This window comes from Anopheles moucheti, chromosome 2 (genome assembly GCF_943734755.1).
Source record: "Anopheles moucheti chromosome 2, idAnoMoucSN_F20_07, whole genome shotgun sequence".
Taxonomy (NCBI): domain Eukaryota; kingdom Metazoa; phylum Arthropoda; class Insecta; order Diptera; family Culicidae; genus Anopheles; species Anopheles moucheti.
In genome coordinates, this window is record NC_069140.1 from 17,814,590 (window position 1) to 17,831,938 (window position 17,349).

Below are 17,349 nucleotides of genomic sequence, written 5' to 3' on the forward strand. Positions count from 1 at the left end.
TTTCCACGGCTCGTTCGTTCGTCTGTTTGTTGCTGTTTTCAGGGGAGGTTTATTTTTTTGTTGTTGCTGCTGCTGTTGTTGTTGCTTGTTTGCTCATATTTGATTTTCTTCCTTCTGTCGGCCAACCTCCCAAGTAAGGGGGTCGCGGGGGTGGGAGGGGTGGTGTGGTGTGGTTGCTGTAACGACCGGATTCGGTCGGCCGGAACGGAAAAAAGAATGAGAGCGGAAGGGGGAGTGGGCGGTGGGGGGGAGAGAACGCAAGATAGGAGGGTGGCTTTTCGTAATGAATTCTATCCTCCCTGTCGTTCTTCCTTGCCCTGCCCCGCCTCCCAATTTCACCGTCTCGTGATCCAATTGCCAACGTGATGGTATTCACGTAGCTGTCCTTTATCCTTCTCTTCGTTCTACTTTTCCGATCCCGCTCGCCCCCGCCGGGGGCCGTGGCAGCCACTCGCTATTCATCTACTGATCCCTTCACGATTTTTTGTTTTGTTTTTCGTTGTTGCTTCAACCACCAACTGGCCGGGTGGGAGGGGAGGATGTACCATCCTACCGCCAGCCTCATGCGTGCCCCGGACACCGTATACGACAAGCTTTTATTTTACCGCTTCCGTTGATACGCACCAGCATTTCTGTCGCCCAAGGACAACCCTCCACCGGTGGGTGGCGGCCGGTGGTTCCGTCCTACAAATAACCATCACGTTTATCCAACCATCACCTTTCGCTCGGGTCGCAGGAACAAACACGGGGCGAACCTTTGCCGTCCGTGCCGTCCCTTCTGCCCGCCCCCGGTGTTTCATTCCCATGGATTGGGGTGTGGAAAAACGGAAAATCGGGGATGAGGTTGGATAATTGAGAACCATTGGATAAAAGGGCACGAGATGGGTGGTTAGCGAGCGGGAAGGGGAATGTAATGCCGGGGGAAAGTAATCCGCCCATACCGCCATACAACCATTCTATCCTACACCCCCCCCCTCCCCTCCCCTCCCCTCCCCCCGCAGACTTCGGTCCGTAAGTCTTCATCTGTTGCCTTGTGTTTTCCTAACTTTTCCATCATTGTCGGTTGGCAACCGTTGCTGAGGGGTGGGCGGGTGTAGAGGGGTGTGTGAAAGTGAAGGGATGTGGAGGTTGGTTCTCGACACCAGCGCGAAACCTACCTTTCGTCGCTCGCCCCACGATCCCCCATACTCGACCCGACCTCATCCGCATCGTATCTCAAAAACTGTTGGTAACGCTTTATGGAATTCTCTTTCACTCTGTTTTTCCCGAATTATTTTCCACCCACCCCCAAAAAGGAAAGCGGAGAACGGGATGGAAGTTTTGGGAGGAGCGGTATACTCAACCGCTGTTTTCTGCCCACAAGGGAGTGAATTGGAGTTTGGCAAAAGGGGCAGAAGAGAGCATCCCCACTATTGCGCCTCCCCCCTGCTGCCCTTCGCTACAATTATGGTTTTGCCGTGGCACAGTGATCCTGGGCATTCTTTCTCTGTCACTCAATTGAGTCACCATTCCCGCGGGCGGGCGGGACGGTCGGTCGGTCGGGTGTGATTTGGGCTGGCTCTTGTTTTCGTACTTGCTCTTTCGCGCACCTTCGATTGCACCTGGACAGGATGTCTCGCTCCCGCGCATATTTACCATCCTCCGGTGGCGCTCTTATTGCTTTGTGTAAATATAAGCCCTCTACTGCTGGCGGCTGCCCTCGTCACTTTGTTTGCTCGTTTCACCTTCCGTTGCAATCACCGGAGCGGGGCGGGGGGGGAGGGCTGGGGCTGGTGGTGGAAATGTGCAATGGAAACTTCATCAGGAAACTTTTCGTATACTTTTTCTCACCTTCATCAACGGTAACATGAAGTGTGACTACTTCTGCCGTCCTCCTCACCCGCCCTCCTCTGTCCTTGCCCGCCCCCCTCCCCCATGCCACCAACGAAGGGTGGTGGTGGTGGTGAAAATATGTGGAAAAACGAAGAAAAACCAGGAAATGGCTGTAGTTCAAATCGTGCCAAGAGAGATGGATGGATGGGTAGTTTGGAGAAAATGTTGGAACCGGCAAGGGAATTCAACACCCGACAATCTAGTGCTGCTAGTGAAGTGGGCCCGGGTTGCAGGATGGTGAGTTGCTGGTATGTTGGTGGCGGGGCGCATTGTAATGGAGCGGGCAAATGGTTGGAAAAATGGAACTCCTACCACCGCGTCCGGTCCCCGTGCCATGGCACATTTACTTAACCGAACACACGACGGTAAGGACTTTCCCGTACGGTGGCTGTTTGCGAATAGGTGAGTGAACGCGCGTGAACGATGCACCACGATGAAGTGAGTACCGTCGCGATACCGTGAGCGCTGCTGTGTACGGTAGTGAATTTGTAGTGAACGTGGAAAATCGCTTGTTTTGTTGTTGCTTTGTGTTTTTTCCCGATCTTTATTTTATTTACTTGGCTTTATTTAATTTGAGTTTTTTGAGGGTTTTTTTTCGTGTGTGCAAAAACTCATCCATGGACCCAAACAGTGAAGGAATACTATTGTGCAGTATATTTATCTTTGCTTGTAAAGGAAATTGCTTTCGATATTGGTTGATTATTTGTGTTTCATGTAAATCAATACAACTACTGTACTTAGGGGCATAAACTGTGATTAAAAAAATTACACTATTTAACACAAATCGTGTTGTCTTGTTTTGTCTTGAAGTTGAATAATCAATACTACTCAATATTACTTTATACAATTGACCTTTATTCGAATAAATGTTAGAACAGTTGGTATATTTTTCTATTTGAAGCAGAGTTTATGAACTGTAGAAACTGTTGATAAGCGCCCTCATCATGCCATCTTCCGATGTTGCTTTTTTTCCTTTTGAAATAACAATGTAAAACACAGCAGAAGGAACAGGTTTCTCCCTCTCTGGGTGAGTTTTTCTGTATCCTTTGTCTTATTTGTGGCAACGGGCGAAAAAAAATGCACATCCGAAAATGCTAATAGGCTGACGACGACCAAGCAAATGAAACCGGACAGGGTAGAGAAACGTGTGCCGGTTGCTGGAACAGAAGATCTAATTTCATTTCCCCACGGGGATGGGTTTTTGCACCACGCCACCATCCCCCCCCCCCCCCCCTGCACCGGATCAAAGCTCTCCGCTCTTTTTTACATTTATTTAATTCCTTTGCACACCGGGCGACCGGTGGTTGGTGGGAGCTGGTTTTGTTTGCTGTTTAGCTTATTCTTTCACTTTTCTTCGGTCGAAATTACAAACCCCCTCCCCGTGTTTGTTACAGCTTCCACCATCAACCTTCAACAGCGTGGTGGGTGTGTGTGTGTGGGGGGGGGGGGTTTACTCATTCTTTTTCCCTCGTTGCGCAGGAAGGATATTGTTGGGTGAAAATTCCCCCGAGGAGATCGTTGTCACTTTTGCTTAAATGAGCGAGCGAAAAACGAGGAAAAGTTTAATTTGTTTTCCGTCCCTTTTTCCATTCCCGTTTTTCCCCCCCGGAACCGTTTTGTGAAAAGCGTCCGTGAAGCAACAAACACCACATCCCGTCCCGTCCGTGAACCGCTGGATTACGAAAATTCCGCACTATGATTGGGATCTTTTTGCGTCGTAAATCCCACCGGGGGCACACCGGGGTGAGGCAGTCGGACAGCGCAACAAACTCTCCCCGTACGCGTGAAGTTTTCGGGGTAAATAGAAAAGAAATGTCTGTTGCGGAAAGCCACCAGTTAGTCGGGCAAGATTGGGAGGTAGATAATTAGATATCTATAATTAATAATGTTCACGCTCTCCCGGGATGCGTTTCGGTGCGTACTACGGCCCTTCGTTTGAGTGGTTGGTGGGGTTCGAGTTGAAATGTGTTTTGTGCGCGGTGAAATGATGTGACGCGCGATGGAATTATTTTTTGATCGTTAAATATCGGTAGGAAGGAAAAATTGTTACCCAAAGTCTAATTAAGCGCTGATTGCAACATTTTTGTTTTGTTTCTTGTTTACGACATTTGAGAGATTTTTCACTGTCGCAATTTTGATCCGTTTCGTAGGTACGACAAGGTTTTTTTTTTAATTTTTGGATTCATGCAAATGTTGATTAATGCTACAGGTGATTAAATATAAGAATCCGATGTCTTAGCCAAATTGTTTGGAGTCGACTATATGTTGGAGATGTGGGAAATGATTTTAGAATTCATTCAGATGAACGCATAAACTCCAGACATTCCATAGAACTGAGCCTTATCCTTTTGAAGTTTGAAGGAATCAGCGAATATTTACAAAGAGTTCTTAAGTTCTTTAATAAGGCTTGGTTCATTTAGAAATGGGGCACTTTGCACAGCGGGTATCTTTTATACCATTAATCCAATCGAAAAACTTTGTATGAATGAATCATAGGTTTCAATATAATATATTTTTTAAAAAATATGAAAATAATTACACTTCGCTTTTACGAAGAAATTCTCGGACTTTTCTGTTTATACCGCCCATCAACCGCCGCACAGTTGCTTCAGTCACTGTCCTGGCCATTAAATTTCACCAATTCTTCATTTGTATTATATCCTTAGTTAATGCACCATTTTTCTTTAGTTTTTGTTTCATTATTGCCCAATATCGCTCTATTGGACGGAATTGGGGGCAATTTGGTGGATTCAGCGTTTTTGGTATAAATTTCACACCATTATCGTTGTACTATTGTAGCACGTCCTTGCTATAATGGCAGCTTGCTAGATCAGGCCAAAACATTACTGACCCAAGATGAGACCTAGATGTTTGGGTTAGCCTTGATTTTCCGAATGACTCTCAATCGCAGTTCACGATTCACGGTTCCACTCCGTCGCTTAGTTTGCACCTTACGAACAATCGTCTGTGTCTCCTTGTACTTTTTAATCACTCGCGCAACAGTCGACTTAGGCAAACTTAACTGTTTTGTCAGCTCCCGAGATGAAACTGCTAGATTTTGCAGATAGATGTGCACTATCAGTTTTCGCTTCTCCTCTTGCATGTCGAATATCTTGGAGCAGGGAAAACAAAATTGCGTGAAGTTTTCACAAAGCGAAATGTTTACTATTGTCTGCCAAACGCTGTCAAAAGTTTCCATTTTTGTCCACGGGGGGCGCCACTATAAATCAATCAAAGTGCCCCATTTCTAAATAAACCAAGCCTTATGGCCTACTTTTAAATGGGCTCTTAACATTTTTCACTATAGGGCTCTATCTACAGGACGATACTTTTCCTTAATTATGCTGGCAATTGTAGTCCAGCGTATGAGAAGACTTTATGACATGTGTGCCCAATAAGGCTATTAGGCAACGATACTGAATCCATTGTAGTGGAATCGAAAACGACTCGGAATTAAAAAGGAATAAATATTTTTTAAAAAAACCTGCTCTTTATATTACCGTACTCTTGATGGATACTTACAACGAATAGTTGTAAATCTTACCCGTCTTATTCCCTATAAGTTATAATAAAAAAGGGAATCAAAGGGGACAAAATAATTGGCTACCTTTTTCAAACCTGTTGCCTACACTGCATTAATGTGCTGTTTTTTTTTATTTTCCTGGTTTGCGTTGAAGTGAGAAGAGGACTCCAGTAGTGGTGAAAGTTACTCTCTAGTGTACAGCCACAAGTAAGCACGTGTACGCACACATTTGGGGTAACAAACAATCATGCCCGCTTTCACATCAATTGCGTTCCATTTGGTATTCAAACTGTGGCAAAGTTGACCATCATCACCATCTCACCACACCACCACCCACTGGCAAATCGGATGTGATCGGTTAAAATGTTTTTCCCCAATAAAAGGCACTGGCGATGGCTGCGGTGGCTGCGTAAATGGAGCGTAGATTTCGATTGCCCCATGCTACGGTGGGAGCAGATTCGAAGGGGGTGGTGGTGGTGGTAACAGGCCAAGTGGGAAAGTCAGAGTTTGTGCATACGGTCCTGGCTATTTGTTATCCACTTTATTTATTCAATATATCGCGCCCCACACGCGTGCATACCCTTCCCCCTCCTCGTCCCATAAACCGGTAAGTGGTGGAAACACACTTCATTTATAATGATGTATTTATTTATGGAATAATGACAAACAGCAACAACAACGCTCCGACCACACTCCACTCTTCGCCTCGTATCATCGCGTACACGCTTCCACTGCCTATTAACGGAGTGACGGGATGATCTCTGCTTGCGCAGATGGGCAGATGAACGAGCACGAGGACATGCCGGATGCATGGGGGGAGCGTGAGAAGGGTATGACGTACAATTTATTGTTCGCGTGTTTGACACACGTACGCGCGCCTCGGCACACTAACAGCCGCACTGGCCTGGTGCGCTGAAAGTTGTCAACCACACGCGCCTCCCCCCCCCCACACACACACACACACATCGAGAGGCATCATTATCTTCATCAATAAACCAGCTCATGTGTTGCAAATTGTTCGACAAACGGAAATGAACGGAATGGCTTGCCCGGATATTATTGAAATGTGTACTAGCGCCGACATGGGGGAGGGATGGGGAACCATGTTGGGTGGACGGTTGGCAGAGGTAAATATGCGCTCATTATGCGAGTCAATAAGCCAACGCTTCTTCGAATGTGTGTATGTGCGCGCCCCCGGGGGTTGTTGGTGGGTTTGGGATGGAGGAAGACCCAGGACGGACCCCCCAAAACCCGAACCGAATGCCACAACTTTGCGGCTTATGATGCCATTTCGTTGCCCATTCGCTCGTTCCACCATCCTTGGCCACCATTTTCCATTCGCGTTCCCCGTGTTTTCCCATTTTCCATTCCCACTCGTGTGGTGAGTGGGAGGGACACGGAGCCAGTGTTATGTTTTCCTCCCATTCATCTCGCACGCGTGTGCCCCCCCCGTATTGCACACGTTCGCGGCCGATGTTAAACATTAAATATAACATGTAATTACCAATTAATTAAAACAAACCGATGTGATAATGCAAGCGAGGATGTGCGCCTTCCCCGGCGTGTGAGTATCGGCCTATCGTGTTAAAAGTTTTGCGTCGACACGATTGTTGGTTTGGGATTTGTGCACCGGGGGATGGACACACCGATACCGGTGTTTGTCATCGCCGTCTACCGGGCGAAGAAGAAGGATGCCGCAAATTGAATGCGGGAGTAATAGAGTTGTTTTTGTTTGTTAATGTACTACAACAACACAACCTCTCGGGGTTTAACCTGGTTGTGGTTGAGGTGGTAGCAGTCTAATATATTTAATAATTTTTCTCCATACGATAAGGAAAGAGAGTTATGCACACCCGAGCTCAAAAAAAAGTAATCCCTCCTTCGAACCGCGTCCAGTCCAGTAAGCAGTGCGCTTTCTGTCCCCAATATGGTACACGCCACCAGGCGCCTCCATTGCTTCCGACCCACGGTGCAGCGTGTGTGAATTCAGCTGGCGCCAATTCAACGTGAGTCGTTGAATTGAATTAATTTCAAAAGCTCCACTTCGCAAGCCCTTCGCACACTCACAGCCCGTGTTTGATGTATCTGCTTTCTGTTGTGGATAGGAAAGCGATACCTTCGTCGCATGTGTGTTCCATCCACCACCGACACTGGTGAAAGAAGATAATGATTATGCGCTGCTATCAGCAGCAGAAGCCGTGTGGAGCTGCTGCAATGACGGTGCCTGAAAGGGGAGATAAATACGAATTATCCTTCCGTTCCGTTAATTGGGTCCGATCATAAATAGTTGTATCAATTAAAACAATTTGATTTATAATTATCATTCACCCCGCGCGGTGGCGAATCGCCTGCTGCGGTGAGCGGATGTGAGCGAAAATGAAGCGAGTGTGAGTTTAGGGATGGTAAGCTTAATTATTTTTCCACCACCGCCGACACCAGTGGAAGGCGAACCTTTGCCTTTTGATTATTATAATGATTTTTGGTTTTTCTTGTTCGCTACACGCGCTCTGCTGTGTTGGAGTTGGAGTGATGAAACGGGAACGCCTGTTTTGATTAACCGTTTTGCGTGTGGGATGTATCATCGTTAGAAGAATGAGTTAATAGATTTTTTCTGTTTTTTATAATATTCAAAACATAAACAAACATACAAGCAGATTGTTAAATGACATTGAATATAGGGGAAAAGTAAGCATTATTAATTTATTATATAATCCACTTATTAAATACATTCATTGTTATTATAAACGACCTGATCATTAATTTATTTCCTTTTTATGTTGTTATATAATTAAGTTTATAAGTTTTTTATGAGTATATATGTTTTTTTTATATTTTTTGCTCTCCGTAATGTAATTGCTATTAAACGAAGTTTCTTTTCATCCATTCTCGTACAATAGATAGATAGATAGATCCTTCGAATGTCTTCAAATACTTAAATATTTCTAGCATTTTTTAAATTAATTCATCTATTTTCGATTCACTTCCCAAACAGTGTGTGAATATTTTAATACAATAATTCGCTATCATTTCGGAACCCTCGCCGTTTTTTTATTGCGTGTTCCATGTTCTCTTACTCAAATAATTGTTTTTGTCGCTCCTCTTGACACATTCAATTGCATTTTAAGCTTCATCCGCCTCCACTCCCTTTGTGCCATTCATCTGTGGCCACTCATAAAGCCATTCTGTCGCAGGCTAAAACAGCATCACAAAGAAGCATTAAAAATGTATTGCAATGTGCGTGATGTGGGGTTCCTGTCCCACCCCCAAAAACAGATAAATAAAATTATCAACTGGTTTCGATGCAATTCCGGTAACGCAAACAACAACAAAAAACTGTAAGCTGTTATATTGATGAGCGCGCATCCCCCGTGCAGATGAAAAACACGAAACAAAAAGCACAACTGGAGACAGAGAGACAACAAATAAATAAATAAATAAACAACGACGATGAGGGGGGAAGAGGGCATTATTTTTGTTTGGTAGATGGGTTTTCATGTTTTTTGTTCGGTCACAGTCCGTTTTTATGATTATTTACGAAAAAAATGATGTTGGATTGCATTTGAATGTAGATGAGAATGAGTGCTTTTTTTTCGGTGGTGAGATCAACGGTGAGTGTGTGAGCGATGTGGAAGGAGGTGAATTGATTCAGCTCACTGCTTATCTACTGCACGCATGCAGCAGCAGCATGTGTAGCAAATTTAATTTTTAACTGTGTGCAAATCGAAGCCATTTGCTCTCTAAGCGTGGTTATGAAAATATGCCAAGCAACAACAAACAAAAAAACGGCAGCAAATGTATCCAAACATTCAACCAAAGTGAAATAAAACACCAACGGGGGGTTCCCGCCTCCATCGAATTGATATGCATGCAGTTGGTTCGGTTTTGTTTTGTCACTTTATCTGTTTCACTTTCAACCAAATTGCATTCGCTAACGTGTGCTTTTGGCGGTGGATTATGTCACCGTTTGATGCTGCACTCGATGCGATAAATATCTCACGTATCTAAATCGAACATGGCCGCACGGAACGGAGGGGGTTTTTGGGTTGTTGTCGTTTCGTATCGGGTTTAGTTTTTTGTGTGTCTGTCCGTTGAATTGAATCATTATTTATTTTGGAAATTTAATTTATATTCATACTGGTGAAACGAGAACCACTCACATGTGCATGATTTTTGAGTAGCAGTTACGAAACTAGCTGTTAGGATAATTGGATTGTTGATGTAAAGTTGTCGTATTTAATTACGATTTAAAAGTAGAATTAAATATGCTAAACAGATTAGCTTTATTTAGAGCTGGGGGGGGGGAGGGGGTGGGTGGGAGGAAATTTATTTTTGATTCCCAAAACCTAACTCAAATCCCCAAAAATCTTTCCAAACACACACAACCAAAACCCCCTCCATGTTGGGGTAAAAGGTCATCTATAAAACCCCTCCATCAAACCTCACACAGCTGTTGACCGACCTGACCCGGGACGCCAAAAAAAAAAAACAAAACACGAAAAAGGACTAACTCTGTATATAGCGTCTGTGTCCGCCTGTGGACAATGGAATATTTCATCCACCGAGACATCCTTTCCGGGAGTTCGAAATGTCGGAAGTGATATGTTTTGCTCCCGGTCTTCTTCCGTTATGGTTTTTCCAACTGGAGATCGTTCTGTGGAACTATCTAGTGGAGAAAGGGGACAAAAGGGGTTCGGGTTCGGAAGAAAAATCGAAAAAAAGGCAACTACCACCACTCGATGCCGATAGTCACACACAACGCGCTGTGGACGCTGTTATGTCGGGCTCTGCATATCCGGGCCGGCTCGAGTGGCTGGCTGGCGTGTGCTTTGGAGAGGCCTTTCAAAATACAGGGTTCACATGTGTGTGATGCTCGAGGAACAAAATGCAGGAACTGATTCGTCCGATGTCTTTTGCCCGTACGCTCGTCGGTTCCTCCCGGGTGGTGTCCCCCCGCACTAGATCAAAGCGGTGGTGCGGTGTGGAGAATAGACTAGCGATGGGATTGCTCATGGGAAGTGTTTTGCAATGTCGTTGTTCCCTTTTGCTGCCGTAGGGCTGGCAAAAGCTCCATTCAACCACGGAAGCTGAAACACGTGCTACCGTTTGGCTTGTTTGTCACACACACACATACACGCGCTGGTAGCTTCTTGTCGTCCTTCCTGGCGGGTTTTGGGAAACGGGTTCCACGGGTGCAAGAGTAGCATGATGATGCCTGGCAAACTGTTTGTTGCACTTGACATAAAGCTGACCAAAGAGGCATCAGTTCATTCGATCCTTCTGTCCCTTGAAAATTTCATCCTTTCCGTGTGCGTGTGTGTGTATATGTAGAGGTGTAGAAAGAGAAGGAGAGAAAGCTTTCGACACAAATGGTGTACGATGCAATGTAGCTGTTGTTGGTTTTCCCGATCCTTTTCTCCATTTGACCCTCCCCAGCTCACTCTAATTCCGCCCAAACATGGACGACAATGCACAACATCCGTGTGTTCTCTGGTATCCCTGTCATTCGGCCTTAGCTCGCATCACAACGCATCCGTTTTACTAACGGCATCCATAGAGAGAGTAGCAGCTGATCACATAACCGTCATGTCATCTAAAGGGCATGGAAAGTGTGCTTTATGCCACCGAAAAAAAAAGCTGACTCTCCCCTTCCACGATTCGTCTATGTGTGGTTTTAAATAAGTAAACTACGCATCCAAACAAACAGACAGAAAAAAGAAAGAAGGTTTAACAGTAACGGACTTTCACGATTCGATCACACAAACCCCCACAGTTTTGACAGTACCGGGAGGGTTGTAGTAGGCCGTTCTGTGCGAACATTCATTTCCAATCTTTCGTGTACCGTTCGATCGGTCCGTTTTTGTGCGTGTTCTGCTATGTATTGATGCCTCTCGTCACGATTCTACGAACATAAATACTGTAAAAGACTATTCAGACAGTATCGTGGATTAAATTCTTTACACTATATTACTATAAAGCTCGTGATTTTTTAAATATTTCCCAAAGATATGTCGACTCTTGCTGGCATGCACTGACCCGTTTTTAAATAGTGCAAAACACCCACAAATTGTGTTTACCTCCACGCGAAAGCTGGCGGAGTTGATTCGTATTTTTATTCAACATTCACCAGCGCTGGCCTTACATAATCAGTAAATGTGCAATCCTCGTCGGCTGGGCCAACCAAACCGAACAACGGCCGGATCAAAATCATTCGACCCTTTTTTTTCTTCTTTTTGAGTTTAAGGGAACCTTCTATCACAAACAAACGAACAAACAAAAAAAAAAACCCCGAACCAGGAGATGGCTGGGAGGCAAAAAGTCCGTTTTACTGCCACAACAGATTCATCATTTGTTTCCCCATTATTACCGAAAATGGCCAAACTTCCTGCCGAGCGCGGTTCAGCATAACTCATCACAATCAGTCATTTGCACATTGCGTTTTTTTTGTATGTGTTTGTGTATGTGTACTATTATGCTTGTCGTCACTCTTTCCACTTGGAATTTCGGTTGTTGATTTTGTTCCTTTTTTGTGTGTTGTGTTTTGTTTCTTCTTCATTCTTCCTTTTTTCCGTTGTCGTCCTGACTGACCTCCTACGCAGTTTTTATTAACTTCTCTTTTGTTTTGTCCTTTTTGTGGCCTTCTTTTATCCCCGTTCTGCTTTGCCCTTCACTATTTCGTCTGCCATGGGGATTAATCGATATCATCATAAGGCAGGCGCAAGCGAGTTAGGGGAGTGTGGAGCAAAAATGGGCGCACATCACACGCACAAAAACAACAAAGAACAGCCTTCCATCATAATCATATCTCTTTTCACCTTCCCGGGGGCTGTGTGGGATTGTTTTTTTTTGTTTGCGCTGCTGCCCTACCAGAGGCGCGCGCCCGGGTTGGGTTGGAGGGGGGGGGGATAAAGATTATCTCTCCAGTTCGCATCGTTCGCGTAGTAACAGGGCAGAACAATGCCGCCAAAGGGGCCAACACGATGATGGTGATGATGGTGATGGGATGATGCATACCTTCCGTCCACATTTCTCCCTTTTTTCTGCTATATATCCTTCCTGCGTTCTGTCTTTCTCTCGCGCGGCAAGTGCCCGAACCGGCAGCAGTTCATTTCCTGTTAACGCGACAGAATAAAGAAGATGATTTTGGTTCGTGGTTTGAATACAAAAAAACAGCACAACACGCATGATAGAAATAATAATAACAGCGAAACACAGCAAAAAAAAAAATGGCACAACGCGATCATCTTCATCATGAATTACGGATTCCGAAACCACGACACCCCCCCTCAGTTGGGCCGTAATTCTGTGTGGGTAGAAAGGCATTGAGCAAAAGGGCAAAGGGCAGACACATCATCGTCGCCGTACTTCACATTCTCCATCCGTCATCCATCCGTCTCGGGCTCTCTAAATCTCCTCGTTTTAGCCATTCATCAACACCAAAGCCCCATCGTGGCCACCGTGTGCAACATCGTCGCCACCAAACAAATCCCGCGACGAGATGTGCTGGCTGGCTGGTGGATGGTTTTGTTTTTTGTGCGAAAGCCATCGTCATCATCTCCGTACGCTCATCAACTTCAATCATTTGTCCGTTCGCTTTGCGTGTGAGAGCGTGCCTTTGTTCTTTTCCTCTCGCCAGCCAGCAGTAGGCCATGCGTGTGCGTGTGCGTGGTTTCTTTCCATTTCCTTTTCTGTCTTTTCTTTTTTGTCCTTGTTGTTGCTGCTCGGTTTCGTTATTGGGAATGATGATGAGCCCGGGGATTTACGGTTTTGAAAAATCTGAACCAACTCGCCCGCGCAAAAGGCCTGAGGCCACAGCAAGCAAAGAAAAAAAAACCATGGAACCGAAAAATCATCCCACGAAATTCGGTGGTGGTGGTAGAGCAAAAAGGCACACTTTTTCGTGTGTACGCATCTCTCCAACTCATCATTCATCATAAACTGGAAGGCTACATGGGTTCGACTTCCGCCGGGCAAAAGCGAAAGCTGCATTGTTTTGGGCAGAATGGCAAATCAGCCTTTCTTACCGGGACAACACAAAAAAAGAATCCTGCCATTCACTGCCGATACTTCGTTTCGGTGCGGCGAAGATGGCCCCTCGTGCGCTTGCATCTCGCATCCATCATAACCCCTCTCACCGGAAGTCATAAAGCCTAATTCAATCAAAGAAAATCCTTCCGGGAAAAAAAATGCTTCTTCAATAAACAACTCCTGGCGGTGGTTCGATTCGAGGTTCTCAAGCCCTCGAATGAAGAGAAGCTTCGATTTCGATTAGAATCGATACCGATACAGCGCGACACGGGCCTACGAGAGGGTCATGCTAAAGGCATGAGATGAGACCGGAGGTTAGTGGCCGCCCCGTAGTGTTAAACACAGTCGAGTGGTTCGGTCTTATCTCATCGTCGCCTGGTGGAAGGATAAATCTTCCAGATCTGGGAAGACAGAAAAGACTGCCTTTTCGTCCTTGCTTCCATTGAATGGCTCGGCGGAAAATGATGCTGATTAAGTGAATGATGAAGAATGAATGCAACGCTTTTGTTTTTTCGTCCGCGTGTTTTGCTTCCCGGCTCCACACGTTCAATAAACGAGCTTAGAACAACGTGATGAAGCCAAAATGGCGCAAATAGGAAGCTTAGCCCAAATGGCAAATGACAGCAATGGTTGTGCTGTGTCTTTTCTGTGTCCCTTCGGGCAATTGGGAGCTAATAAACCGTTGCTGATATTGATGAGGGATTAATTCGAAGTTGGCCCTGGTTGGCCCTGGTGACTTGAGCCAGTCGGTGGGCATTCGGTTAATTACTTTGATTTGATAATTCGCTACTAATTGTCACTGATTCACTGCTGCTGTCAACTGTGCTGTTTATGTTCATCAAATTCAGTTCTTGAGTTGGTGAAGTTATTTGTTTGGTGACTTTCAATTGAACCGTGAAGTTTATTTTTCATCCCGTCCTGTTCACTGTTCACGATTCAATTCTTAAAATAGGTGTCGAACGAAAGATGGGCTCTGTCGCTTTGCGATCGATCGATACGAATTGGGGGTGGATGGATGAAGGGACCGAATAGATGAAACGTCACGAAAATCAAATCATGCTCCGGGGATCGGATGCTGATGATTCCTTCGAGTTGACGTTTGATATTAAAGAAAATAAAATCGAACAAAATACAACTCCTCCCCCCCATTCATCCGACAAAATGTAAAAAAAAACCTCATGCCCCTGATGGGGTGGGGATCAAGAGAATGATGATTCGGGCCTGGTTCTTTGCCGGTTACCGGAGGTTAGCGTGACGGCGTAAAGAAATCGAAGTGAAGAAGCGGAAGGGAGGGGTGAGATGATTTTGTTCGTTTTATTATTTTTCAATAAAGTCGCTCCCTTTTCGCTCTGTTTTTGTCCCACGCTGGTTCAGGAGGGAACATCGTTCAAACCGTTTTGAACGTTACTAAGCATACCTTATGGCGGCGCCCGTGTTATGCATTCCGTTTGAACTTTTCCACCCTAGCAGGAGGAGGACACCATTCGTCTGTCCAGGGAAAGGGGGTGGTGGGAGGGTTTTGTCAAGTAAGAAGGCGAAAAATTGAACAGCAAACCATCGGGGCATCGAGAAGCGGTATAAGAATCGAATCGATTTTATGGGACACGCTATAAAGCTGTTTGCTGTTGTTACACTTTTTTTGTGGGGCTGTGTCCACCATTGTGTTTGAAGACGGAGAGAGAAAAAGAGAGATGTAGATGGACGGGAGTGCGAGGAAAATGATGAAGGATAAGATTTTTCCACATTTTGCAACAAATCCATATTCCCCTCCGTGTGGTATCGAATGGTGAAACGGAGGAAACGCTAAAAAGAAGGAGACCCCAACACCCCGAACAAAACCACAAGCGTGGATGGGGGGAAATACGGGATGGTGTCGGTGACTCCCATCCCCAGCAGAAGAAGCAGTAAAAATGACAAAGAAAAAATCCATTCACTTGTCAACCGTTACGAGCAGCTTAACCCAACATTCCACAATCCGGCTGAATTTGAGACACAGTTCTGTTCCCGAACCGGAGTTTCAACCCCCCCATACGATTGGGGTGTGTGGGGGTTCGGTGGTCACCCGAACGGACTCTTTTGGCTGAAGTGCTAAAAGGAAAAACCCTATTACCTCGATTCATTTCGGATCTCCGTACACCGCACCGTCGGGATGCATCCGAAATTGCTTATCCTAAATCCCTGCCAAGAAGGGCGAATGAAAAGGCGGAAGGACTGAAAATTTATCATTTTTTTCCATTGGACACACAGGGAGTGTTGTAAAAGAAGGGGGACTGGTTTTTTTTTTTTGCAGGATCGGAAGCCGATGTCCTTTTTCTTTTGGAGTTTCTTTTGGAGTTAGTGTTTGGAATGCAGGAGGCGATGGGGGAAGTCTTCATGGGGTGAGATATTCTTATTTTTGGAAGCGTTTGAACCATTTTTTCCGTCCACATTGATCCACATAGTTTGGTGTGTGTGTGTGTGTGTGAGTTCCTTTTTTTTGTTTGTTTGTGAGGGTTAGGAAATAAGTCCTTTTTATGTTCAATGTGTTAAATCCGGTAGGGGATGACGATCCCAAACTCCATCATCAAACGTCCATCTGTTTCGTGTACCGCCCACCTGGCGTCTCCATTTGCGTCCCGTAATGCGTTGGTGGGAAGATGGCTCACGGGGCAAGAGGTAGAGCAAGAGTTGGCTAAAGTCGCAAATTTTATATACCTCTTTTTCGGTGCCGTTTACGGTCAGATGGTTGTTTGTGGATTTGCGATCTCTCGATCAGGTAGAGACCACCCCCGTTGCACGCTGAGGAACATAAAAACCGTCGCTCTCGAAGGATGAACGAAGCGTTAGTACGCTAGTGACGCTTAATATCGTTGACTCAAACCCCTCCGAAGGAAGACCGGGCAAGGTATTCAACTAACAGCAAGCACGAGATGGTGTGGTTCGATTGAATACAAAAAAAAAGCATTGAAATAGGAAAACGAACAAAAAACATTCCGAACTTATCCCGTTGGGATCTCGGGAAAGTGAAAAGCAAACGGATCAAAATCGGATCCACCTTTTTTTTGGGGGTAACGTTTAGGTGTTTGAAAAATTTCGGTTTTCTTACTTTCGTGGCTTTTCCTTTCTGCTTCATTTCGCTTCCCACAAGTCGTGTCCCGTTTTTCGTCCGTCAGGTTAAGTGTGGTAATAATTTATTCAACAGATTAGTCTCGATCCTTTGCTGTGCAGCCATGCCACAGAAGGAGCTAACTTTAGCATTTTTTGAGACAGATTTGGAACAGTGGAGATTCTGTGGTCTTAGTGCATAATTGTGCCTTATTGTTTTTCTATTTGTGGAAATGGGAGGGATTGCAGGGAAATTTTAAAGAAATAAACGAATAATCGACAATTTGGCTGGAAGATTCATTCATTCATTCACACTATTTTTTGCTCGCTCTCTTTCAGACCGAAATTGCCAAACGACTGAACGCCCTCATCGGACAGCTGTTACCATTCCTGGCAACGGAACATCAGCAACAGATCGCATCCGCCGTCGAGCGCGCGAAGCAGGTCACGATGCCGGAACTGAACGCCATCATCGGTGTAAGTAGCCCTAGACAAGCGGGATGGTAGTATTGGTTAGTAGTATGGCAATAACAGCAGGGCGGCCAGCACATTCCCACATCGTGCGTCCCGAAGTCCCGCCCGTACAGTAACTCAGCAAATGATATGTAAATGCATCGTACGCAAGGGAAGCCGAGCGGCGAAAGTTTGATTTTGCTCCCGAAGATTCTTTCCGATTTTCACCCTTCTTATCGCATAAGATTCATCATCAAGTTTTCAAGTTTTTTTGATTTTGTTTTCACCCTTTCACCTGCGGGGGTTTCTTTTTTGTATTGATTTCATCTAGATATGACTTATTTGCGTGATTTTACTTGTTTTTTTTTCTGTGTCTTCGTTCCGTTCGCATT

General features: G+C 45.3%; 1 protein-coding gene across 8 annotated transcripts in view; it reads left to right on the plus strand.

Moving 5' to 3' along the window:
• Positions 1 to 17,349, plus strand: part of LOC128299182 (protein groucho) — a 186,864-nt gene that overhangs the window by 149,795 nt on the left and 19,720 nt on the right. For all 8 annotated transcript variants that reach the window (XM_053035055.1, XM_053035056.1, XM_053035062.1 and 5 more), the window contains one exon: positions 16,844 to 16,981. In XM_053035055.1, coding sequence (XP_052891015.1) covers positions 16,844 to 16,981 — 138 coding nt within the window. The remainder of the gene's footprint in view (positions 1 to 16,843; positions 16,982 to 17,349) is intronic.